General features: G+C 48.0%; 1 protein-coding gene across 1 annotated transcript; it reads right to left on the bottom strand.

The window, feature by feature from the left end:
* Nucleotides 1-9,962: 9,962 nt before the first annotated feature.
* C10H16orf89 (chromosome 10 C16orf89 homolog) lies at nt 9,963-20,798 on the bottom strand. The gene is made up of 8 exons (XM_052196487.1): nt 20,606-20,798; nt 18,888-19,037; nt 15,691-15,841; nt 14,674-14,791; nt 13,870-14,005; nt 12,751-12,855; nt 10,629-10,709; nt 9,963-10,294 (listed from the first exon to the last, which is right to left on the bottom strand). Exons 1-8 carry the CDS (start codon nt 20,796-20,798, stop codon nt 10,041-10,043), a joined length of 1,188 nt encoding a protein of 395 aa, XP_052052447.1. The 3' UTR covers nt 9,963-10,040.
* Between the last annotated feature and the right edge of the window lie 4,748 nt (nt 20,799-25,546).

Genomic DNA, 25,546 nt, shown 5'->3' on the forward strand with positions numbered 1-25,546 from the left:
CCTCAAAATCAGAGATTCACCTGCCTCTGCCTCCTGAATGCTGGGATTAAAGGTGTGAGCTACCGCTACCTGGCAGGTTCCTTTTTTTTTTTTTTTTTTTTTTTTTTTTTTTTTTTACCAGTTAAAGAATTACAAGATGAGAAACATTTGAAAGTCAAGCAAAGCTAAACTTTATCCAAAGAGGACAATTTTATTAGAGTTTAAGAAGACCTCCTAGGTGGGTGGGGAGCACACAGCAGCAGCTGCCCAGAGGGAGAGAGAGGAGAAAGAAAAAGGCCACACAGCCCGAGTCAGGTCCGCACAGAGGTCGGCCTCCTGGTGGATGGCCTAGGAGGAGGAGGGCTTGAGAGAATGCAAGGAAGCCCAAAGTACCAGAGAAAGCGTACTTAGGTTCTAGCCAGTGTCTGAAAGAAAGGGAGAGCACCCGAGAGGGAAACACACACACACACACACACACACACACACACACACACCTTTCCAAGTAGGCAGATCCCAGCGAAACCCAAGGCAGTCTGTAGACTGGGTGGGAATTGTGGGAAGGGAAAGTATGTTAGTGGGGCGAGAGATGGCACAGTGGTTACGGACACCGCCTGTTTTCCCAGAGGACCCAGGTTTCATTCCCAGCACCCATGTGCTTGGAACTTGCTACAATCTGTAACTCCAGTTCTAGAGGGCTTGATGTCTTCTGGCCTCCCGAGGCATTATACATGCTTGTGGTACTCAGAACATACATGTATACAACACACACACATACACACACACACACACACACACACACACCAAAGTTTTAAAATAAAAAAGAAGGATTTTTAAATTTTTTTTTTTAAAAAGTACATTAGTTCATTAAAGAGGAAAGCATTGTGTCTCCTTAGTGTGGCTTATGGTGTGCAGGCATTCCTAAGGGTAGTCCTGTGTCCTGAGGGGCAAGCCCTTTGCCAGACCTGTCTGACTGGATTGACTCATGTGTTTTGGGTAGCTTGGTTTATCTTTGTTTTTGCTTAGTTTTGTTTTTGAGACAGGGTCTCTGATTTATAGGCAGGCTGGTGTGTAGACTGGTCTAGAGCCTCTTGCTTCTGCCTAATCCCCAAGTGATGGGATTAAAGGCCCAGGTCCCCAATGTGGCCCTGCTTTGGGTATCTTAGAATGATAGGTCTCCACTCTTTCTTCTGCTTGGCCAGAAGAAACTAGTTCTCCCCTAGGATATAGGGATGGCTGGCGAGATGGCTCAGCACATAAATGAACTCGCTGTGTGACATGAGATTGAGACCCTGAACCCACGGAGGAAAAAGAGGATTGACTGTAGAAAGTCTAACTTACACATGTGCGCCATGGCCTACGTGCCCACTCATATCCATGTACGGTGCCCACGTACACAGAGACTGTAATAACTAACTCAGGTTTCCAGGGGTCAAGCTGTTGGTGTTTTGTCTATGCCCCACCCCAGAGATCTGGCCCACTATAAGAGGGGCTACTTGCCCCTCCTCTCCCTCTTTTGCTCTCTGCTCTCCCACATTCTCTCACCTCTCTGCCCCTTGGGCTCTCCCCCACTCCCTCTCTCCACGTGGTCATGGCTGGCCACCAATTCACTTCTCTCTCTCTCTCTCTCTCTCTCTCTCTCTCTCTCTCTCTCTCTCTCTCTCTCTCTAACTCCTGTTACAGACCATGGGTCTGCTGTGGGATAACCAGGGTCCTCTGGTCCAGGAAGGCACAGGTCCGGCTGAGATGACAGACAGAACAAACCACACACACACAGAGGCGGTTTGAACTGAATGTATTTTGGAGCTCTAAGGCAAGGATTTTTATACAGGAAGAGCTGGTATTACCATTTCAAAAGAGGTAGCCAGTGAGGCAGGCACAATTATCATAGCCATTTGGTACAAGGAAGTGCAACATCAATCAGGAACAAAGTTTCTCAAGTAACAGATTCAGAGGATCAATTTACAGATGCCATCAAACTTCCTGATTAGAATACAGAGTCACTCATAGTTTACAGCAAACCTTCAAAGAGTTTGAAGTTTCTTATACCACCTGGGTCTTAACAAGTTCTTGTGAGAAATCCTTATCTAACATTTAGCCTTTTACCTTGTAAAACAAAAAACTTCCAGACTAAATTAATGCTTTCAGTACCAGAGTGCCCGAGCCATCCTCATATACATACGCACAGCCATAAAAACCTGCATGTGATTGGAAGGTAGTAATTATGTAAACAACTATGAAGCAAGGCATTGCAATTCTGAAAAGGGGGTTTGGTGGTCAGTGAGTTGACTTCAAAGACCGGATTATCAGCCAGGCCTTAGGAATGCGGGTAAAGAGAGAAAAGGAGGAAGTCAGGGCAGACTGCTACTTGAGAACTAAGGGCTCATCTTAAATAGCCAGAAAGTAAGAGAGTACAGTAAATTGCCAGGTGAGATAATCAGCTTCCACAGCTTCCAGAGAGTTCTGTTATTCCCAGGAGGCATTTCTTTTCCACCACCGCGGCAAACTCCTATCCCCTACTCTGAATAAACTCTATTCTATACCATGCCTGTGTTTGTGTGGTCCTTCAGGGGGCAGAGGGTGCCCAGGCAAGGGCCTGCCTGGGCACCCCCTTCCCCACACCGCCGTGCCACACTCCCCTAACCCCCAATTCTCTCCTTTTTAAGCCCTCTTCATTTGGTGCCGAGGCTTCGGATGAGAAACACCGTGGGTTTTGCTTAAGCCCTTCCACAAGCGTCCTGTGTTATGGCAGTCCGGAGCCTGGGACCTTCCTGGCCAGTGTCACCTTGAAGCACAGCACTGCCTGTCAGAGGCTTCTCTTCTTAGAGCTTCCCCACAGCAGTGCCCAATGCCAGGCCCAGTGCCTGGCTTCCTCAGGGGCATTGCCAGTCTAGTAAGTGCCAAGGATTTGAATAGGTTTAAGGCCCTTTCTGTCAACAGTGAGCAGTGCAAGAGCTTGAATCCAGCACCATGCTTCTTGGGGCCTGTGTGTGATTAGGCTCAGCCACCTGTACTGGGTTATGCATGTCCTTCCCAAAGTTCATGTTCTTTGCAAGACCTCAGAATGGGTTTCTTTGTATGTCTGGGTTTCTTAGAAACAATTAGTTCAGATGAAGTCATCCTAGAGCTGAGGGGATTGCAAACCTACTCAGACTGCTGTACCGAGAAGAAGCAGATACACACAGGGGAGGCAAGGCTACATGGAGCCATTGCAGCCCCTGGTGTGGGGCAGCAGCAGGCTAAGTGATGTCTAAGACAGGCGCAGCCATTCAGAGGCAGGCAGCAGACTGTGTGCTTCGGACTGAGCCCAGATCCGTCTGAGATCTCGAGAGAGCATGTGTGGCTGGCGTGCTAGTTCTCAGAAGCTAATGCAGCTGCGAGCCAGCAAACGGCTCTTCACAAATGACGCTGAGGCCTGGAGTGATGATAGCTCACTCCTGTGAATGCTGTTCAGAGAGGCTGCTCTTCTGGGTTGGGGGAGGGCGGTTAAATGATTTGGTTTGACACCACTGTGTTGATGTGGCGGGACCATGTCTCTCTGTTCTTTGCTAAATAAAGGCAGCCAGCCAGCGAGCCAGGCGTACCAGCATCCTCCCTGACTCCAAAAGTTCTTTCTTCTGGCTTCCAGGAGCAGGCTGCTGATAAGACAGGTTCTGTCTTTGTTCTTACCTGTTTCAAAGTCCGATTTTCCCGGAGGTGCTATCCTGTTCAATCTGGGCAGTTGGCAAAACTGCTTTTGTACAGCGTGTAAAGTTTACCCCTGTATTATTTCAAATGCTGATTTCTCCATCTCACTGTCTGCTTTCAGTCCGTATATGGCTTTGTTTTATTTATTCTTAGAAGCTGCTGTCTCCAGTTTGTAGAAACATTGCTCCTCATTCAGTCTAGGCCTTGCCAATAAAAGCCAGCAGGCTTTAGAGAGAGCTTTAGAGAGAATGGGCGGGACTTCCGATTCTAGGAGGGGAGGCGCCATGAAGAGAGGCTGAGGAAGCATTGGAAGAGAGCTGGGACAAGCGAGGGAAAGTGCAGGTAACATGGGATCTGTCTGGCGGGAAGCCTGGCCAGCTTGCAGGGGCAGGATGGAAATAATCATTGCCCAGTATTTGGCTCAAGGCAATTTAATAAATCTTAGTCTGAATGGTTATTGGGGACTAGAAAAGGCAAAGAAATACAGCTGCCAGATTAATTTGCTGTTTACTCTCATAATAAAAATGATTCATGTTACATAATAATTCATGTCTGCCTGTCTGTCTGTCTGTCTGGGCCTGAGGTTGGTATTGGGAATTATAATGATCATTCTTCTACCTCATTCATTAAGGAAAGGCCTCTCAACCAATCCACCATGATTAATTAGTCTCACTAGCTAGCTGGCTCTGGGGATCCTGCGTCTGCCTTTGGAGGCTAGAATTACAGGGCCGCTGTACCTACCTTGCATTTCTGTGGCTCCTAGAGATCTGAAATGTCCTCCCTATGCCTATGCATCAAGCACCTTAGCTTCTGAGCCATCTTCCCAGCCCCGTGTCCGAGATCAGTTGATTTGAGGGGGACAGACGTAAGGCAGGCACATGGCGAAGAGCCCAGTGCACAGACGAGGGCTCCTTCAGCCCGCGTGCACTGAGCCATGGAGACAGAAAGGAGGAGATTCTCTTGATGCCAGGCAGCATCTGGTTCTGTTGGTGTGGAAACAGGAAAAGCAGGCAAAATTACGACGACGACGACAACAAACCAAGACCAAGTCGACCAAACTGGGCAGGTCGACTGCACGCTTTTAACCCCAGCCCTCAGAAGGCAGAGGCCGGTGAATCTCTATGAGTTCAAGGCCAGCCTGGTCTACAGAGCAAGTTCTAGGATGTCCATGCCTACGTAGAGAAACCCTGTTTTGAAAAACAAGCAAAAATAAGAACAAAACAATAACAAGAAAACAGGACCAAGCCTTACACTAAACAGTCCCGTCTCATCCTTTGTCAGATGTCGTCCTGTGTCCATGAGGAACACGGCCACATTGGAGGCCGGATGAGACCAACGCTACATAAAAGAAAGAATCCGGGGGTTTTGTTGTTTGTTTGTTTTTGAGCTTTCTGGGGATTGAGTAAAGTCTGGCACCTGCCCGTTGCTATCAGGAGCAGTTTCCCACGGGTGCACACATTCTGCCCTTCAGCTGTGCGGGCCTGGGGGCCACGGGCGAGCCCAGGGACTGCAGAGCTCCCCCTGCTGCAGCCTTCATCCTCTTGTATAGCATCTAGGCCCTGGGGTTCGGTCTGCACCTGCTGATAAATCTGGGGCATGATGGTTGATGTGTGAGCTGCGGAGAAGTCACAGGAAGGGGTGGAAGAGAATCACCAGTTGCAGTGGGTGTGGGCAGGCCCACCTGTGTTACAGCTTTGAATAAAATGCTTCTTGCACAGTCAGCATCTGCAGTCCCAGTCAAAGGCAAGACAGTGAAGGGGACGTAGGGATATGAAGGCAGCGGTGCCGGGACAGTTATATCAGCCCTACCTTGTATTTGTGGGCTCCAGGAAGAGTTAGTGTTACTAGCAAAGGCAACCCCAAGCTTCCACAGTTACCTAGACAACTGTGGTGCCTCCACCACAGCCATCCTTGAAGCAGAGGGAACAGCCCATCATGTATGGCTCTGTCGAGTGAACTCCAGAATTAACCTTTTAGGTTTCATGTAGCCCAGGCTGGTCTTGAACCTTGATCCACCTACCTCCACTTTACAGGGGCTGGGAACTGAAGGCTTGTACCACCATGCCTTTATATATATATATATATATATATATATATATATATATATATATATATATATATATATATATATATATATATATATATATATATATGGTTAGGGGCTAGAACTCAGAGCCTTGAGCTTGTCTTTTATCTGCCAGACTGTTTTACTTTTAATTCGCGTGTGTGTGTGCTGTTAAAATGCTGCTGGAGATTGAACTCAGGACTTCAGACCCTATCAACTAAACTATATCTCCAGCCCTCAGTGTGGTTCTAGCATTCCCTGCTATCTAAAAATTGAGCTGCCAGAGCAGGCTTCCCTTTCTTCTTCCAGCCCTGGTTAGTAACTTAGGCCGTGGGACCACACCATGATTCAGCTCAGTCACTAAACCAGCTCAGATTCAGGAAGGATGGGGTGGGCATAATTCTTCTGTAATCCGTTTATGTGAAGCCAACTTCACATAACCTGAGAGCCTGTCTTGGTAACTTTGCATTGTTGAAGTGATGCCAAGGAAATCCTTAAAGGCCAATAGGTGTTAGGGTCTGGTTCCTGGTTCCCTAAGAAGACAGCAGCCTCAAAGGCATGTCAAACTTGCCACTCGATGCCAAGCACAGTTCCTGGGCCTGACAACTTAAGAGGGATTGTGGTAGAGTATTCTGGGCACAGTAGGGGGGAGATTAGGTGAAAGGAGAGATTTAAAAGATCAATTCCATACCTCCACCACTGGTTTTCAGCAGGGCACAAGAACAATAGGTTGGTTACTTATTAAAAATCCTTAATGACATATCACTTTTTTAAAAAAGGATTTATTTATTTTTATTTATGTGAGTACACTGTAGCTGTCTTCAGACACACCAGAAGAGGGCATCAGATCCCATTACAGATGGTTGTGAGCCACCATGTGGTTGCTGGGAATTGAACTAAGGATCTCTGGGAGAGCAGTCAGTGCTCTTAATCGCTGAGCCATTTCTGCAGCCCGACATATCTCTTCTTTAAACTTTTTTTTTTTAATCTAGCATGTGTTTATATATGTGTGTGCACTCTTGGATGTGTAGAGGTCAAAGGACAGCCTTCAGGAGCTGGGTCTGTCTCATCTCTGCCTCCCATCTCCAGGTAGGAGGGTTGGAAATATGGATGTGCATCACACTTCCAGCTTTTTAAAATGATTTATTTGTGTATAGGGGCATTGGGGTTCTGTGCAAGCCAAGACACAAGTGTGGAGGTCAGAAGACAGTTTGAAACGGGTGGGCTCTCTACCATGAAGGTTCTGGGGTCCAGTTCAGATCACTATGCAAGGATCTTTACCCCATAAGTCATCTTGTCAGATCTCACATGTGTTGTTTTTGAGATAAGGTCAAGCTAATGGGATCACAGAGATCGGCCTGCCTCTGCCTCCCAAGTGCTGGGACTAAAGGCGTGAACTTTCTTGCCCCACCCACATCCGGTTTATGTTGGAGGGTTGAAGTTGGCTGTCAGGTTTGCATGGCTCGTTTCCTTCTGGCAGTTTGAGACAGTGTCTCACGTAGCACAGGCTGGTCTTAGCTAGCACGTAGCCAAGGATAACCCAAGACTCCTGATCCTCCTGCCCCCACCGCCCACGTGCTGGGATTTCAGGCGTGTGTCATCATGTGCGATGACTGCACAGGGGGCCTGCTAATTCCCAGGCTGTGGTGTGGCTTGGCCTTCACATAAGGGATCAACAGCCTTTCCACTTACGGCAAAGCACCTCCTGGATTTGGACTGAGTCGGGAGCTTGTTTTCTACTCTAAAGCCTGGTACAAGCAGTTTTTACAGTGTGACCCCATCCCGACAGATGGTACTGAGCCCCTAAGAATGTTCTAGAAGATCTTTTCTAAAATGCTAAAGCGTTTAGATAAAGTCCTGCGTCAGTGGGAAGAAGTATGTGTGTGAGAGAGAGACACTCCAGGGAAGGCCAGCTGTGCCTTCTGATGCTCTGGGACATTGCCCTCGTTTTATGACAATCTAGTGCTTGGTGTGACAGGCACAGTGTTTGGCACTCTGAGGATATCATGTCCATGCTGTGATTGTCATACTGAGATAGGTACTGTCATCACCCTGATGTTACCGAGTGGGAAACTGAGTCACAGAGAAGCTATGTGTTGCAGTGACTTTGTCCAGTGACACAGAGCACGGCAGCCTGTGGTCAGAGCCACAGTGCTAACCACTGGGGAGTCTGCATTGCCTTTGTACAGTGCTGGGTCTGCACACACCATGGCCTCAGGACCTTCAGAGTTCTAGGCACAGGGTGTAGAAATCAGCACGTGTCACCTCTCATGGTCACAGGCTGTTCTCAGCCTCACTTCCTCCTCTAGGAAAGATGCAGTGTTGACGTCAGAACAGACAGGCGTTAGCACTGGTGAGCTTGCTACAGTTTGCAGGTTTTCCTTAGAACTCACCTTGCAATTATCTTTTATTCTTTTTATTTATTTATTTTTATTTAAAAAGTTTAAATTATGTGTGTGTGTGTGTGTGTGTCTGTGTGCACGCGTGCGCGCTCAACCCATGTATGAGCTCAGAGGACAACTTGAAGAGTTGAGTCTCAGTAATAAAACTCAGACCATCAGAGTTGAAAATAGTGAACATTCTCGCTGGCCCTATTTTATTCTATTTGAAAAAGACATTTATTTGTTATTATCTATCTACCTATCTATCTGTATGTATGTTTGTATGTATGTTTGTATGTATGTATGTATATACATATATATTAGTTTCACCTGAATGCATATGTATTTACACAACTTGTGTGGGGGAGTACCTGCAGGGTTCAGAAGAGGCTGTTGGAATTACAGACAGTTGTGACGTGGAAACTGAACCTCCACAAGTGCTTTTACCTGCTGAGCTCCTTCACCAGCCCCCTGTTTTATTTTTCAGTCAGGGACTCATAGCCTGGACTGGTTTCACGTCCCCTATGGAACCGACAATGACTTGTGACATTTTTGAGGATGACACGGGCCACAGTGCCAGACGCTGCTTTTGGAAAAACAAACAACAGAAACAAAACAAAACAAAAAACCTAAAAAACAAAATGCAAAGCAAAATGACAAAGGCTGAGGTGAGTGTTAGGAGAAGATCTGGTTGTGGGTCCTCCTTGTAGGAGCCATGCCACCCTGTTAGGCGTGCATTTGTTATCATGGTGTGCGTCTGTCTTACTCCAGCCTTTATCCCCAGCTGTGCCTCACACGTCCTTGCCCTTCTGCTGTGCTATGAAGCATCGTACAGGCCCTCACTCGATGCCAGTACCATGGCCCTGCACTTTACAGACTCCAGACTTTTGATTGCGTTTTCTTTTCTTTTCTTTTTTTAAAAAATTTATTATTATATGTAAATACACTGTAGCTGTCTTCAGACACTCCAGAAGAGGGCATCAGATCTCATTATGGATGGTTGTGAGCCACCATGTGGTTGCTGGGATTTGAACTCAGGACCTCTGGAAGAGCAGTCAGTGCTCTTAACTGCTGAGCCATCTTTCCAGCCCCAGACTCCAGACTTATAGGCCAAATAAACCTCTGAGGTGGTTTGAATGTGTGCGGCCCTCATAGACTCATGCATTTGAATGCTTGGCCCGTGGGGAGTGGCCCTGTTGGAAGAGCTGTGTCACCGTGGCAGCAGGCTTTGAGATCGCCAATGCTCAAGCCCAGTGTGGCACACAGTCTCCTGCTTCGGAGCAAGATGCAGAACTCTCAGCTCTGTACCCAGCTCTGTGTCTGTCTCCAGGCCGCCAAACTTCCTGCCTTGAAAATGGACTGAACCTCCAAAACCTAAAGCCACCCCCAGTTAGTTATTGTCCTTTATAAGAGTTGCCTTGGTCATGGTGTCTCTTCACAGCAATGAGTCCCTAACCAAGACAACTTCCCTTACTTACAAATCACCCAAACTTGGTTACTTTGTTATAGTTGCAGAGAACTGAGTAGGAGCACTGGTCCATTCAGGATTTGTGTTGATAGGGGACTCGGAACAGAGATTGTGAAGTCACCAAGATTGTCCTTATGCCTGAGAAAACAGGAGTTGACTCCCAATGAGCACACTTGTGATTTTTAGCACTCAGGAAGTGGAGGCAGGAGGATCTTGAGCCCAGTCTTGACTACACAACAAGATCTGACACAGACAGACGTGCACCTTAAATCCCATGTACACGAAAGACAAAAGACTCAGCTCCAATTGACTGCTTTATATATTGTGCTGACATCTGGGCCACCCCACTCTCCAACCCTGCCTCCCCTGGCCCTGCTCTCTCAAGACTTTTAAACACCCAGAAGTGGTGATGGGGTCACTTTCCTCAATTGCCTTCTCAGCCCGTGACCCCTGACTCCAGGACTTAAGAAATGCTAAGGGGCCTGCCAATCCTCTGGACATCAGGGCTGGCAGCACCATCTTGGTAGTTGCTTGCGGGTGACTGTGTGGATGGATAGGGCTCTGCACTGTTCGGGTGGTATTCTGGATGTGCGTCTCCATTGTCTGGGTGGTATTCTGGATGTGTGTCTCCATCGTCTGGGTGGTATTCTGCCAGGATGTAGAGAAAGCCGCCCAGGGCTGCGACTGCTGTGGCTGTGTTGTGGCAAGAACAGCCATCTGTTGGGTGGGAGTGGGGAGAGGTCCTGGGAGCAAACTTGGCCCTTTGTCCAATACAATCCATCATAAATGCTAAATGAGCTCCCCCCAAGCCAGTCTTCCAGGTACTATGTACAGGACTAAGAAGCTCCTCATAGATGCTGATTTTTGCTCTTGCTTCTGCAAGAGGGCTCAGCAGTGGCTCAGGCCTCTTTCCACTGAGAGCAAACAGGTAGGAACAGCTCAGTCATAGAGCACTCAGCGAGGAGGCCCAAGGTCTTATTCCTGGGTACTGGGGAAAACAACCGCCACCAAGTTTGGGTGATGGGTAAGAAAGCCCCTGGGTATTAGTTACCTGCGAACAGTTTTTCCCGCCTTCGCACTCTTCTCAGAACGCCCTGCTGATGTGGGATGTCAGAAGGTTCACCCTTTGTATCTGGAGAAGAGCCAAAGGTGAGATTCTCAGATAAACTTTAACACTCAGTCAATAAGCCTCTTCCTCTCTGGCCCCTCAGGGGACTCGGATATTCTAGGTTTCTGCTGTGCCTAGCTGCAGATCCCACCTCAGGGTCACATTTGTCCTGTCAACTCTCCCCTACATCAGAACCTCTAGAGGGCCTCCTAACAAGTGCAGGAGTCTATCCTATCCAATCAAGTGTTGGGCCCAGAGCTCTGCCTTCTGGAAACCATTGTAATATTGTTTTTGTTTTATTGAGACATGGGTCTGTAGCCCTGGCTGCCCTGGAACTTACTCTGTGGACCAGTCTGGTTTTGAGCTCACAGAGATCCATCTACCTCTGCCTCCCAAGTGCAGGGATTAAAGGTGTGTGCCACCAGGCCAAGCCGTTGTTTCGAGGTAGGGTCTCAGTTTTAGCCCCCAAGCATTGGTATCATAATAGATGTTATAATAGATGTGAGTCTCTGTTTTTGAAACTTCTTTCACCTATTTTATTTATGCTTGTGGTACTTGGGTTAGAATCTGGGGTCTTACACATGTGGGCCTGCATTCCCCATTTTGGCCTTTTAAAAATTATTATTAGAACCAGGCGGTGGTGGCACATGCCTGTAATCTCAGCACTCTGGGAGGCAGAGGCAGGCGGATTTCTGAGTTCGAGGACAGCCTGGTCTACAGAGTGAGTTCCAGGACAGCCAGGGCTACACAGAGAAACCCTGTCTTGAAAAAGCCAAATCCCCCCAAAAATTATTATTAGAGCTGGAGAAATGGCTCAGTGGTCAAGAGCACTGCCTGCTCTCACAGAGGGTCCAGGTTTGACCCTTAGCACCACCATGGGAGCTCACCACCATCTGTAACTGTGCCACCACCATCTGTAACATCGTCTGGCCTCTGTGGGCACTGCATACCTATGGCACGCAAACATAATATATGCAGAGAAAACACTCACACACATAAAAATAAAAAATAAAATTACTATTACATTTAATCATTTGTGTATGATGTACGTGTGCATGGGTGCGAGTGTGTGTATGTGTGTGTGTGTATATGTGTGTGTGTGTGTGTGTAGAGGTCAGAAGACAACTTGTCATCAGTTCTCTTCTACCATGTGAGTTTAGGTCATCAGATTTGGTGGCAAGGGCCTTTACAGCCTAAGCTTTCTTGAAACCCTGCACCATTTTAAAAGTGATATTTTGGGGCTCAGGCCAGCCTGAAATGCACTGTAAAGCTGTGAGGCCTTGGACTTCTGATGCTCCAACATCAGTCTCTTCAGTGGCTAGGCTGACAGGGCTGCTTCACCAAGCCTTGGCATCACCATATCTTTTTGTATTACAAGCCTTAGCACATTACTGTGTCTTAACTTTCCCCTTATCTCAAAGGCAGTTGCTGCTTTAAGGGCCCCAAGCTTCTGACAGAAATTCTGGCACTTCCTGGGTACCTGTTCTCTGGCAGGCACAAGCTAGGGGTTCATGGAAGGACGGTCCAAGGAAGGCAAATGAATGACCTATGGTTATGATTAGCCCAAAGACAACCTGAAGCCACATGTCACAAGGTTGGGAAGACTCATCCCTGGCTTATTAGCTGTGTACCCCTCCTGCTTGGTCTTCCCTGATAGCTTCTGGGAATGGAAGAACCTTCCCTAGTGGTCTTTGCTTTCTCGGCTCTTGCAGAAATTGGCATGCCCACATTTTTTGGTGTGTCGAGGGAGCATCTACCTGTTTTCTACAGCTCCGACTTTCTCTGGCACCTAGATGACGTCCACCTGGCACATTCTCTGATGCTCAGGGAATGTCGAAGGAACGAAATTGTCAAGGCCAGTGCATCGAGTCAAGCTTCCCCACAGACAGCTTCCCACTGGCTGACCCGGGCTCTCAGAATGCCCAGCCCTTCTACACCCTTGTGTGTGCTTGCTTGTTCTAAACCACCACCAGTTCTCAGTGCCAGGACATTCTCTTCTTGAGTGACCCAGAAACTGGGACCCCCACCAAACAACGCTCCCAGCTGGGGCAGACGGACAACTCACCTGACCTCCCGAAGCATCCTGCCTGGGGGTTCTGCCAGCTGAGAATGGCCTCCAGCCAGCGCAGCTTGTAGAAGTCAGAGAAGCCAGCTGTACCACAGAACATGACTGCAAAGACACCAAGGCACCTCTGTCAGCCTGCGTCCACCTCTTCCTGTGTCCCCAGGGCTACCACACAAGGGGGGGGGGCGGTGCTGTGCTTAACGGACTTGTCTGTCTCTGCCTCCTCTGCTCTAGGATTCCAAGGTCTAGGTTCTCTTGGCCACAGAGGCTCCCCAGGCTCTGCCTCTCCTGTGCTGTCACAGAGTTGCTGGAGTCGGCCTTGTTGGGGGTGTTTGGACGTCCCAGCAAAGAAGAAGCCACCCCGGGGCTCCTTTTCTATTGATCTCCAAGATCTTGGCTGGGGAGTGGGTGAATGGGGGTGGTGTCTGTGTGCCAGCTGATCAGTTTATTCAGAGCTTCTCCTGTTCTTGATGGCCTCGGTGGGCAAACAACAGTCACTGAGACAAATAGACACACATGGGCAGTTGCATTAAGCCCCTAATAAGCAGCGTGTGTAGGTATATATGGCAGCCAGAGGTTAGCTACGGTATCAGTCCTAAAGGACTGCCCATCATGTTTTTTATTGCATTATTTATTTTCTTACTGTGTGTGTGCCATGGTATGTGTGTAGAGATCAGGGGACAGCTTGTGGGAGCTGCCTCTCTCCTTCCACCATGCAGATCTCAGGGACTGGATTCACATGCACAGGCTTAAAGGTGGGCACATTTTTTTAACTCCCTGGGCCATATAGCCTGCCTTACCCCATTTTTCAACATAGAGTTTCTTGGAGGGACCTTAGATTTACCCATTCACTTAAGCTGGCTGGCGACCAAGTGCAGGGGATTCACCTGTCTCTGCCTCTTCTGCTCTAGCATTACAAGGTGTCACCAAGCCTGGCCTTTGCACAGGAGCGCTGGGGATCAAACTCGCGTCCCCATGTTTGTGAAGCAAGCCCCTTACTGAGTAAGCTATCCCTAGCCCTGTACTCTGTGTTTATTAGCTTCATTTAGCAATCCCAGGTGTGATGTGCAACCCCTTTGTCAAAAGCTCTCTATCCTTATGGCAGAAGGCCAGGCTCACTGTTTTCCATGAAGAGGTCTTGGGTGGGGTAGGCATATCCAATGGCTTCAGCTCTGTGGTTCAGGTCCATCATATTGGCACAGAAGATGTCCATGTAGTGCTGGCTCTGGAGGAACAGTCCCTCTGTGCACCCTTGCTGGGGGATAGACAACAGGAGGCATGTAGATGTGTGTGAGACACATGCTCAGTCAGGAAGGCCTGCAGCTCTGAGCTGGTCTTGCCAGGGCTGTGTTGGGAGGAAGCTCTCTCTTTTCCCAGCCACACTCACTTTGCAGGTCACTGGAGTCACTTATGTTTAGGCTTGGTCGGCTAGGAGCCGGGACCGCGGCTCACTCGTTAGCCTTTCTGACCTTCCAAGTCTGTTTCCAGAATGGGAAAGCCATGCAAGTCTGTGTGACCTTTTGACATTCTGAGCTGCTGTCATCTTCACAAGAGAGTTACAAATCTCAGAAAGCTTGCTTTGTAATGTTTTAAGTAGGATTACAGTTTCGTGTTGTGCTGCATTCATAGGTTGGACACTAATGGTAGGGCTTAGACTAGAGGCATTTGGTTTGGTGGGCTACGTGGCTAGGTAATGCTCGCTCGGCATGAGAGCAAACACTGGGCAGCGTTCTGCAAATAGTCACCTCTTCCCTGAGGACTCAGAAGGCAGCTCCAAGTGCTGCTGGGCAGTGTGGCCACACAGGGTCACCACAGCATGCCGTGGGAGGAGGAGGAAGGGAGTGGGAGCCACACAGGGTCACCACAGCATGCCGTGGGAGACAAAGCAGAGTTGAGAATCAGCTTTCTCTGCACAGCACTTACCATTCTGGCCCAGAGGAAGAAGAGAAGCTGATGGGAGAGGCTGTAGCCTGAGCAGCCGGCCTTGGTCATAAGGGTTCTGCAGAAGTTGGAGAGCCTGCAAGGCTGGCTGCTGTCTGTCCTGGGAGGAGACAACTCAGGCTGATGAGGACAGAACTCCCTGTCCAGGGTGTTCCCTTCGTGACTGTTAGGGAGAGGGTTCTGGGCTGAGCATAAGGGTTGCCAAATAAAACACAGATGTCGTGGGTCTCATTCTGTAGCCTGGTCATCCAGTCTCAGCCTCCTTGAATGCTGGGACGACAGGTATATGACACCATGACTGCCTGTGTCCTAGTCTTGATCTAGCGCAGAGGAAACAATGCTGAACTGTTCTGGGCTTGGACAGCCTGACTTCCTCTTGCTCCATGGAGTCCCCAGATATCTTTCCTATCAGTCTCCTAAATAAAGGACCATTCAACCCCAGCAACTCGGGGACTGTGGTCTGGACTCAGTACACATGCTCATACCCTATATGACAATATAGGTTACCATCTAGAGTGCAGCCCCTCTGTGGGTCACCTGTGGCTGTGGTGTCACAGGTCACTCTGTGGTTCACCTGAAGGAGGATGAGAAGATTGTGCCCCCTATTCCTGCTGTGCCCCCTGCACTAAACTGCCCTGGACCGTGCTACAAGCCCATCAGCTACAGAAGAAAATAGGAAGTAAGACAGTTCAGTATTGTCTTCTTGGATCCATGGAATCTGTAAAGTGCCCTCAGAGGCCAGGTGGGAGGTGTGTAGGGCCCCAAAACAACTGGCAAGGACTGAGGTTTTGTCCTGTGTGCAGAGGGACTCAGGGAAAGCCACTTTGGGGAGGAGGTCAAACACTGTGGGCCAGGGAAAGTGAGACCTGGATTCTGTGGAGCAGGTGGGAGAGAGCTTCTGAGTGTCTGTGTACATGCTCCTGCATTTGCTAAAGGCTCTGGTTGTGGCCAAGGGGACGCTGTGGGGGTTTTCAGGTCCTGGGACGGTGGGAGACACACCCAGTTCCTAGAAGTTGCACCAGGCATGCATCGCTGCTTTCCTCTGAGAAAGAGTCCACGGGATCCAGCCAGGGGTAGACCAGTGAGGCATTGGTGCGTGTCCAGGTGTGGGGCAACTTCCAAAACCCAGGCTGAATGCTTGGCTGGAACTCTGCAGAGAAGGAGAGGTGGACAGCGTACTGAGTGCTCAGGGCAAAGGGCTACCACACTGCTGATTATTCCCAGCCCAGAAAGTGTGTGCTCCTCCCTTAGCTGGAGTTTCTACTGCTGTGAGAAAACACACCGGCCCAAGACAGCCTGGGGGATGAAAGGATTTATGTCAGCTTAAAACTCTCAAGTCACACCCCATCAGTGAGGGTAGACAGGAAAGGGCAGGAACTCAAAGAGGGCAGGAGACCGGAGGCAGGAGCTGATGCAGAGGCTGTGGAGAAGTGATTGCTCAGCCTGCTTTCTTAGAGCACCAGGGCCACTTCCCCAGGAGTGACACGGCCCACAGTGAGAGGGGCCCTCCCACACCAATCAAGAGAAAGCACCACACACTCTCCTACAGGCAAATCATATGGTGGCCCTTCTCAGTGTTGAGTCCCTCCTCCCAAATGACTGTAGCTTTTGTTAAGTTGACATAAAACTAGCAGGACACCCTGAGACCTAAGCCCTCGACAGGTGGCAGCTCTGCCTGAGCCTTCCCTGGATTGAGCACAAAGTTTGAATCACACCAGTTATCCTTTTTCTGTCAGGTCTCATGTAGCCCAGGTTGGCCCCCAAACTCACTATTTAGGATAACCTTGAACTCCTGATTTTGCCTCTACCTCAGCAAGTGCTGATATAAATCAGTCTTGGATTATGGGCATGGACCCCCCAAGGCTGATTTATATGTTGCTGGGCAGGAACTCAGGACTTTGTATGCATTAGGCAAACACTCTACAACTAAGCTGCATCTCTAGTCCTTGGTGCCCTTTTCTAAAACAACATTTCCCCTAATTAACAGGGTGTAGGATTTGGCTAAATACACAGTCCCCAGACACCAGGCATGCACGTGGTATACACACACACACACACACACACACACACACACACACACACACACACAGGCTTTGCCTTGATCCACAGCATCCCCTGGAAGTGTGCCCTGTTGATAAAAGGCCCAGGAATTCCTGGGTGGGGGTGTACAGTGTAGTTCTTATGGTGGCCAGTCAGGGGCTTCTGAGGAGGCTGGTACAGTGGTAAGGGTTGGTTCATGACCACACAGCTCCGTCTGTGCAGGGAGTCTGTGGAAGAGACTGAAACCATCCAAACTACCTGGAATGGAATGTGACTCGTCAAGCTGACTGACTACAGGCCATGCAGAGAGTTCATTGGTTCTAAAGGACCAGGAACAAGACAGCTCTGGCAGACAGACAGGGAAAGGGGACACAGATGGATGTTCAAGGTGACAAACTTCCACCTTCCTGACCTGACACCAGGCCAGGTGGCTTTTTCTCCTGCCTGTGAGGCTTCCCTCCTGTCTGGCTGGCCCAGGCTGCTCAGATATGCTCAAGACTAGACCATGATATGTTTACCCAAAGCTGAAGTGGAAATTTTTTTTATTTCTTTGGAGACTTAGTTGTGCCATGTGATATTTTTCTGGAAACTGCCTAATGAGAGGATGTTTTTGCTGAAGCAGACACACGGGAGGATGGTTTGCTAAGAATAGACATGTGGTGCTTTTCTGGAAGCAGCCTGGAAAAGGGCATGTGATGCTTTGCTGGAGCAGATGCTTGAGAGGACATGTGATGTTTGAGAAGAATATAAATATAACCCAACAGACAGTGGCCGACACTGGGTGGCATTAGTACACTTTGCTATTCCTTACTGGTCATCGTTGGGCTTTGCTGAGGATGTTGGGTGGTATTGGTCCTCTTTACTATTCTTTGTTGGTCTGTTTGTTGGTTTGTTATGACTTCATAGAAATACAACAAAAGTTTCTGGTGGTGTTCTGGCGGTTTGCTGCTGCCTTGGACTCAGGCCAATTGGCAGAGCCTTGTGGTTTCTTCTGGATTAACCTGCCATTGCTGATTTATGAATGGTGTTTGCAAGAGGATAGATCTGCTGCTGCTGATCTGTGTGAATTGGACTGCTGGTATCCTGACAACGCGGATCGATTTGCTCCAAAGAACTACGTCTAAACAGGTCCATGTCCTCCTTAGCCTTATTCACCTCTCCTTTCCCACTGCCTCTCATGGGTGGGGCCCTAGAAGGGATGTGAAAGCATTTAAGAATCCTTATTAAAAGTAGGTTTTGAAAAACCTAAGCCTACAGAAAGCTATGGGGGCTCTCAGCTTCCCTTTCTTCATCTAAATTGACCAATCCTAAATTAAGAGAAAGAGACTCATTCCAGCCCACCAAGGACGTTTAAGTCCCCTAGCCCTCCAGGAGAGCCCGTCTGCCTTCCTTGCAAGGAGGCCATGCCTTTCTGTACCTTGCTGTGTGCACACCTATTTTCGATTATTCTGTTGATTTTGCTGTTTGAAGTTTTCTCTGTTGCTACCTGTTGTGTTCTAGAGCTTTCCTGCCTTTTGATTCATTTCTTAGTGGAGAAAATGAACGTGATCTAGCCCTCTAGCTGGTAATAGTTCCAGCTTGTGAAAGCCGCCATCCAGAGCTGGTTTTCAATGACAGCTGTCTTTGAGGCCTCCACACTCCTGTGAGGAACCCCTTATCCATATTGCTGTAACCCCGATAAACTCACTGGTTCATTGTCACTATTTTGCCCTGTCACCGCTCCCCTATCTGGGGTAGAATTCATGTCTCCCCAGGAAAAGTGTCACACAATAGGCACTGGACTCACGCATGCTCCCATCCTCACCAGAACAGGTGAGTCGGGCTTACAGGTTGGAAGTCTCTGTGGGATCCTTACAGGGGGCAAGGTGATGGACTTTTTTGATACAAGATGCAGAGTGGTAGGCATAAAGGTCTCTGTGCAAAGTCACAAAGACCTTTTCAATACTCTCTCTGTGGAGGCATGCCACCTCAGACATGATCGTCTGGTCTAGGATGGGAAATCTGGATTGAAACCAGGAAGCGGCTCACCTGTGCCTTCTTGGAGACTGGTGTGGGCTGTGTGGACCCTGCCTTGCTTCAGGAAGTTCTCATACCTAAGCATTTCGGTGAGTGCCCAGGATGCTACCTTTGATGCGACAGCCCCGCCCCGCTCTTACCTCTTAGGTATGTGGGGTCGCTCTGCTTGAGGTAGAAGATGGATTTTTGGAGGAGAGCGGACAGTGTGTTGGCCAGTTGTCCAGCGCGCAAGCTGAGTGGCTGCAGCGAGGGCTTGTGAGCCCATTTTTCCTGGACTCCTCGAAGTTGCACTGAAAGGGGAGGTTGGGAGGCGTTCATTCCGACATCTGACCAAGCACACAAACAGGGAAAACACAAATTTCTCCTCATGGCCCAGAGTGGGAACGAGGCTTCTATAAAGCTGATCTGGACTGTAGTTGAGGCTAAGAACTTATTCTAAGACTGAGCTTGGGTTCAAATCTGGATTTTCTATGAGTTTTTTATCAACTGGCCAAAAAGAGTCACTTAATTTCTCTTCCTTCATCATCATAAAGTATTACTTCCTGGGCAGGGGAGTGTTAGGGATTTAATGAGCTAATGTGTAGAGACTTAGCATTTTCTGTTGCACAAAGAAAGCACTATGTGAAGTCCAGCTTTTTGTCTTAACTTGGCAGACAGCAGTCTGTGAGGGATGAGCAGGGAGGGACATATGGAAGCGTGAATTTGTTCTTAGGGCCATGTTTATCCATCTACCATTTAACATATCTTGTTGGGCAATGGAAATGCACACCTCTTGGGAGGCAGAGGCAGACAGATTGAGGTCAGCCTGGTCTACAGAGTTCCCAGACAGCCAGGCCTACACAGAGAAAACCTGTCTCAGAAAAACAAAAGCAAAAACAACAACAAAAAGATATCTTCATAGGTTCTTACAAATATGGGGCTGGGTTGGCACTGCTTCTGCCATGCTTACAGAAAAGCTACAGGGAAGTTGTGATGATTATTTAGTCTTTCCCCTCCTCTTCCTCTTTGTCCTCCTCTCCCTTCTTTGTTTCTGTGTTGGATTTTTTTTTTTTTTTGGAGCAGGGTCTCTCTATGTAGTCCTGGCTGTCCTGGAACTCACTATATAGACCAGGCTGGCCTCAAATTTACAATGGTCCATCTGCCTCTGCCGTCTGAACACTGGGAATACAAGCAGACGTCCCCACACCTAGCCTATACTTCTTAATTTCTAGAGGAATTTGGCATTGCTTTACATGCCTCTGTTTCACTTAGTCTCAGCCTGGAGGGGATGGGAGTCTCCATGGGAGAGTGCCCAGGGCACAGGCCCAGGTGGACATCAGTCATGGGATCGTGGTCACTTGTGCAGTGGGCTTCTCCTCATTGCAACCCCCATGAGTGCATGTGTGCACTCACGCCATTGTGTCTCCGGTGTCTTGGCCAGTCTCCAGCCCACTCCTTACAGATCTTATGCCTCCCAAAGCTAACAAACACTTGACTGTTTTTCTCAGGATCTTTAGCTGCCTTTGACAGAAGGGGAGGAAACCAGGTAGGGGCACCATCTGGGGGGAAGGTTCCTGTTTTGTCTGCAGCCGCCCTTAGGAGAGTGACTTTCTCTTAAAGACCCACAAGGGAGTTCTATCCACTGTGTCCTCAGCCTGTCAAGAAGGGCTGTCAAAGGAATCTTTTCCTTCTGAGGCTGTGATTTCCAGATCTTTCTCACATTGCCTTTAAGTCCTTCCTCATTCTACAAAGTTTGATAAGAGCGGACTGAGAGCCACATACCCAGGAAGAGCTCTGAGTTCCCATCTTATCCAATGGGAGGGCGTGGGGGTCCCAGGTCCTGGGGGAACTGGTCCACCTGGGAGCGAGGGTCACATACCTTCTACTACTTGGAACCCCACTGCACCATCCAGGTTGATTGTGGGCAGCCTGTCCTCCAGGAACAAGGTGGCTTTTTCTAACGCAGTCAGAATCAAGCCAGCCATGGTGCCCTGGGCAGTGTCTGACCATGGCAGTGAGGAGGACTGTGGTGGCAGGGCCAGCAGCAGGAGAAGCAGCCTGATTCTCACCATGACTGGCTTTCTGCTGGTGGACAGTCACACCCTGAAGTGGAAGGAATCCTCCCAGATCCTTTAAGCACCTTGTTCCCGCCTCTTCCTCTTACCCAGGAAGTTTTGGAGACAAGTGCCCGGGCGGGCCTGCAGGGGTCAGTCACAGGGTCATTCATGGGCGTGGCCAGGCCAGTTCTGGATATGGGTTTTCTGGTTGCCATCTGGGACAGGGAATCCATCCTTGTCTTTGTGTATGGGTATATCTGGTGTGAGTGTGTGTGGGTGCATGTACTTTTAGGTGTGTGTGTGTGTGTGTGTGTGTGCCACATCTCTGGTATTATTGTGTAACAGCCATTCACCTTGAATTTTGAGATAGAGCCCCCCTCGCCTGGAATTTTTGAAGTAGTCAAGGCTGGTTGGCCAGTGAGTCCCAGGGATCCCCCTGTCTCTACCATTTCCCAGGTACTGGGACTACAAGCCTATGTCATCATGCCTGGCTTTTTATGAAGGTTCAAGGGATTGAACTCAGATCCTCTTGCTTGTTCAGTAAGCAATTCACTGACTGACCTGTATCCCCAGCCCCTTTATTTTTCTTGACCTAGTTTTCCACTTCTGATCTGGCCAGGATGACCGAAGCTAAAAAAAAAAAAAAAAATCCAAACTTTGCCTCCCCACTCAGCTATCTGCCTGCCTCTGCCTCCCAGGTGCTGGGGTTAAAGGCATGTTCAACTATGCCCCACAAGTTTGTTTGTTTTAAATGAATTTGGAAGTAGCTCATTGGTAGGCACAGTTGTCTTCACAAGCTTTCTCAGAGTGGCACTTAACCAGTAGAAACAGCATTCAAGTAATAAAGGTGTGGTGATTTGAATAGGAATGACCCCATGGGCTCCTGTGTTTGGATGCTTGACTCGTAGGGGAGTGGCACTATTAGGAGGTGTGGCCTTGTTAGAGGAGTGTGTGTCACTGTAGAGGCCAGCTTTGAGGTCTTATATGTCAGGCCTAGTGTGGTAGTCTCTTCTGCTGCCTGAGATTCAAGATGTAGAACTCTCAGCTCTTTCATCAGCACCATGTCTGCCTGTGTGCTGCCATGATTTTCTCTATGACAATAATGGACTAAACCTCTGATCCCGTAAGCCAGCCCCAGTGAAATGTCCTTTGTAAGAGTTGCTGTGGTCATGGTGCCTCTTCGCAACAGTAGAAATCCTAAGACAGAAGGTGAGGCACAAATCTGGGTGTGGTGAAGCATGCTTGACATCACAGTACTTAGGAGAGTGAGGAAGGAAGGCCCACTGCAAAACTGAGACCAGCCTAGAATGTACAGTGAGCTCAGGGCTAGCCAGAACAACTTAATCATCCTGCCTCAAAAGTTAAAAGCATTAAAAAAAAACCTGTTGAGTCAGTGATAAAGAGTCTAATAAAACCTAATGGTTTATTTTCAAAATAAAAGTGGCTTAGGCCCAATGATGGGTAAACAGGAAGCATTGAACCCCTGCTAGCTACTATCATCCAAACTTTTAGTTTAACAACTACCCCTGAAACTAGATGTTTAGAGTGGAAAATTGCTACCAGCCATGGCTGTCTAATGATCTGCAGACATGATTAGATCATGTACTTGATAAGCTTTAGCATAAAGCAGATGTGAACCATAGATGAACCATACATTTTTGTTGAAGAAAATACAATGATAAGAAGACAAATGTGTCAGAGGGAAAAACAAGACCCAGATTGTATCCTCCTAATCACTCAGTCAATAAGGAAAGGGGGCATCTTTTAGTCACTGTTTTATTGCTGTGAAGAGACATTATGACAGGGCAACTCTTACAAAGGAAAACATTTAATTGGGGCTTGATTACAGCTCAGAGCTTTAGTCCATTATCCTATGACTCTGGCATTTCCAACATTTTGGGGTCTTCAACACAATCTAGGGTTCACCTTCATAGCTTTACCCAAAGGACTCTCTGGACCTCTATTCAGGGACACCCTGATATATGTCTGGCCTCAGTGGCTTTCCTTGGCTATGGAGGGAGATTCCATAGCTCCTTTCTTGTATTTTTGACTCTAAAGCCAGAACTCCATTGGCCACCACTCCCTTTATTCCATTTAGCACCAGGCTTTTCTGTATTTTTTTTTTTAACTCTTTGAACATATTTTGCAGTCTTCCTTGCTTAGCTTGTTCCTTTTCATCTATATCTACATAAAAGTGACTACTAGTAACCACATGGTACAAACCTTACTACACTCTCTTGAAATCTCCTCTAACAACACCATTAACCACAAACTCTTCCATTTAGCCTCAGGCATATATTTTTGGACAAGGGAAGAAAGAAATCCCTTTCTTCATCAAAATAGCTTAAGAAAGGCCTCTAGGCCACCAGCTAATATTGTTCTGCTTTGAAACGTTTTGATCCAGGCCCCCACAGCTCTAGTCACCCTCAGCACCACTGTCTTCCATGCTCCTACTAGCATGGCCCATTAAGCCCCACTTAAAGCATTCCACTCCTTTCCTAATTCAAAGTCCACATTCCACCAACAATTGGTATGGTCAGGTTTGTCACCTCGACACCCCACTCCTGGTACCAACCTCTGTCTTTTTCAGTGTTCTCATGCTGCGAAGAGACACCGTGACCATGGCAACTCTGGTAAAGAAAGCATTTCATTGAGGTTTGCTTACAGTTTCAGAGGCTTAGTCCATCACCACCATGTCAGGGGTATGACGGCATGTCAGGGGTATGACGGCATGCAGGGGTATGATGGCATGTCAGGGGTATGACGGCATGCAGGCAGGCGCGGGGCTGGAGTAACAGAGTTCCACATCTGGATCCACAGGCAGCAAGATGAGACACACACCGGGCCTGGATTGGGCTTCTGAAACCTCAAAGGTCACCTCCAGTGATACACTTCCTCTAACAAGGCCACGACTCCCAATCCTTCTCACGTAATGCCACTCCCTGATGCCTGAGCATTCAGATAGACGAGTTTATGGCAGTCATTCTCAGTCAAACCACCAGAGGGAGGAACAGGCTTGCATTATTAGGATTATAAAAACGTTTTTTCCCCTGTTGAGTCAGCATGCCACCAGTCTTGGATGAGTATGTCCAGTTTTGCAAGGCCATAAACTACAGTGCCTTTGCTATTCTTAAGTTTCCAGTGCTTTTATTGTGAAGTGAGAATCTACAATTCTCACAGCAGTACTTGTCTAGCTGGCAAAGTCGGCAACTCTAGAGGACGCACCACTCTCATTATCTTATGCATCTCATTCTTTCTCCCTTTATTGCCCATACTTAAATTTATATTAAAGTCCTTCCTCCTTCTTCTTCTTCTTCTCTCTCTCTCTTTCTTTCTCTCTCTCTCTCTTTCTTTCTCTCTCTCTCTTTCTTTCTTTCTTTCTTTCTTTCTTTCTTTCTTTCTTCATTCCTTCTCTATAACCCATTGCCTATTCTTTTCTCCATAAACTCAAGTGTCCTGTTTTCCCTTATAAGCTGGGAGCCAATAAGCCTTAGTGAATTTTCTGTCTCTGCCTCTCACAGCTGAGATTATAGGCTTTGGGGTGACACCCAGCTTGTTACATGGGTGTTAGGATTTGAACCCCCCTCCTCATGATTGCAAGCAAGAGCTCTTAAGTGCTAAACCATTTCTCCAGCTTCTTATTTATTTATTTATTTATTTATTTTTGAGTTCTTGTCTTAAACTGCCCAGGCAGGTCTTGAACTCCCTCTGGAGTCGAGGATGACCTTGAACTCCTGATTTTTCAGCATCTCCTCCAAAGGAGGAGGAGGATTACAGGCTTGGCTCCTCTCTTTTATATTTGGAATGTTGTAGTCAATGTGCATGCATCTTAATAAAGAGATAAACATTTTGCTTAATAAATTTTCTCGCTGGAAGGCACCTCTGTTAAACAGAGCATGACCAGCCAGAGGCCCTATGGTCCCTTGCCTTCTACCAATGAGGATCAGTTTCCATGTGTAGCCATGATCTTGTTTATATACTCACTCCTCAGGGAGTGGCCTCTTTCCTCAACAAAACTAGGAAATGCATCCAAATTGTTTTTATTTATTTAGTGTACAAGGTGGGTGCTGTGTGTCACAGTTCGAGTGTGGAGGTCAGAGGGCATAGAATTGATTCTCTCTTTTCATCATGTGGGTACCTGAGATGATACCCTATTTTGGCATCAAACCTGAAGAAAACTTCTCATCAGCCTCTCATCCGAAATTTTATCTCTCGTTAGATTATTAAAGGCAGCAATGGAGAGACAGATAAATAAAGAGAGGCTGGGTCTGATCTTAGCCGAGACAAGCTCATGTATGGCGAGGGTGCATTTTTGTATAGATGGCTATGATACCCACAGAAGATAGGTTATGGCATCTTATAGGGGTAGAAATGACTTCACAGTCGGCAAGCAAAGCTGAGAAGTGTACTCCATCAGCAGGAAATTATCTTCATTATAGTTCGAAACTTATCTTAGAGGTCTGAAAAAGAAGTTCTTGGACTCCCAATAAAGATACAGCCTCACTTTCACAGGGGAAAAACACAGTTCAGAGAACTTGGCATGGCTAAGTACTACTAGTTCTTGGGCTCCTTCAGTCGCTCTTCAAAGACACCTATCCTTTCCAGGCCCCGCCCCTCCGTTCAGAGCCCGCCCCCATTTTCCAGATCCTCTTTCCTTTCCTCCAGACCCCGCCTAATCCAAGGTCCTGCCTCCTCCGGCTTTACAGAGCCGGTTTCAAACCCCGCCTCCCTCTGAGAGTCTGGGTGTGCGCCTGCGCATAGCG

The sequence above is a fragment of the Apodemus sylvaticus genome, chromosome 10 (assembly GCF_947179515.1).
Source record: "Apodemus sylvaticus chromosome 10, mApoSyl1.1, whole genome shotgun sequence".
NCBI lineage: Eukaryota > Metazoa > Chordata > Mammalia > Rodentia > Muridae > Apodemus > Apodemus sylvaticus.

What these genes read in the sequence shown, in the direction of transcription:
- C10H16orf89 (XM_052196487.1), bottom strand. Translation starts at nt 20,798, where the DNA reads ATGGTGAGAATCAGGCTGCTTCTCCTGCTGCTGGCCCTGCCACCACAG. An exon ending in GGGGTTCCAAGTAGTAGAAG is followed by an intron (nt 19,038 to 20,605) that starts GTATGTGACCCT and finishes CTCCCCTTTCAG; the next exon opens with TGCAACTTCGAGGAGTCCAG. An exon ending in TCTTCCTCTGGGCCAGAATG is followed by an intron (nt 14,006 to 14,673) that starts GTAAGTGCTGTG and finishes TCTATCCCCCAG; the next exon opens with CAAGGGTGCACAGAGGGACT.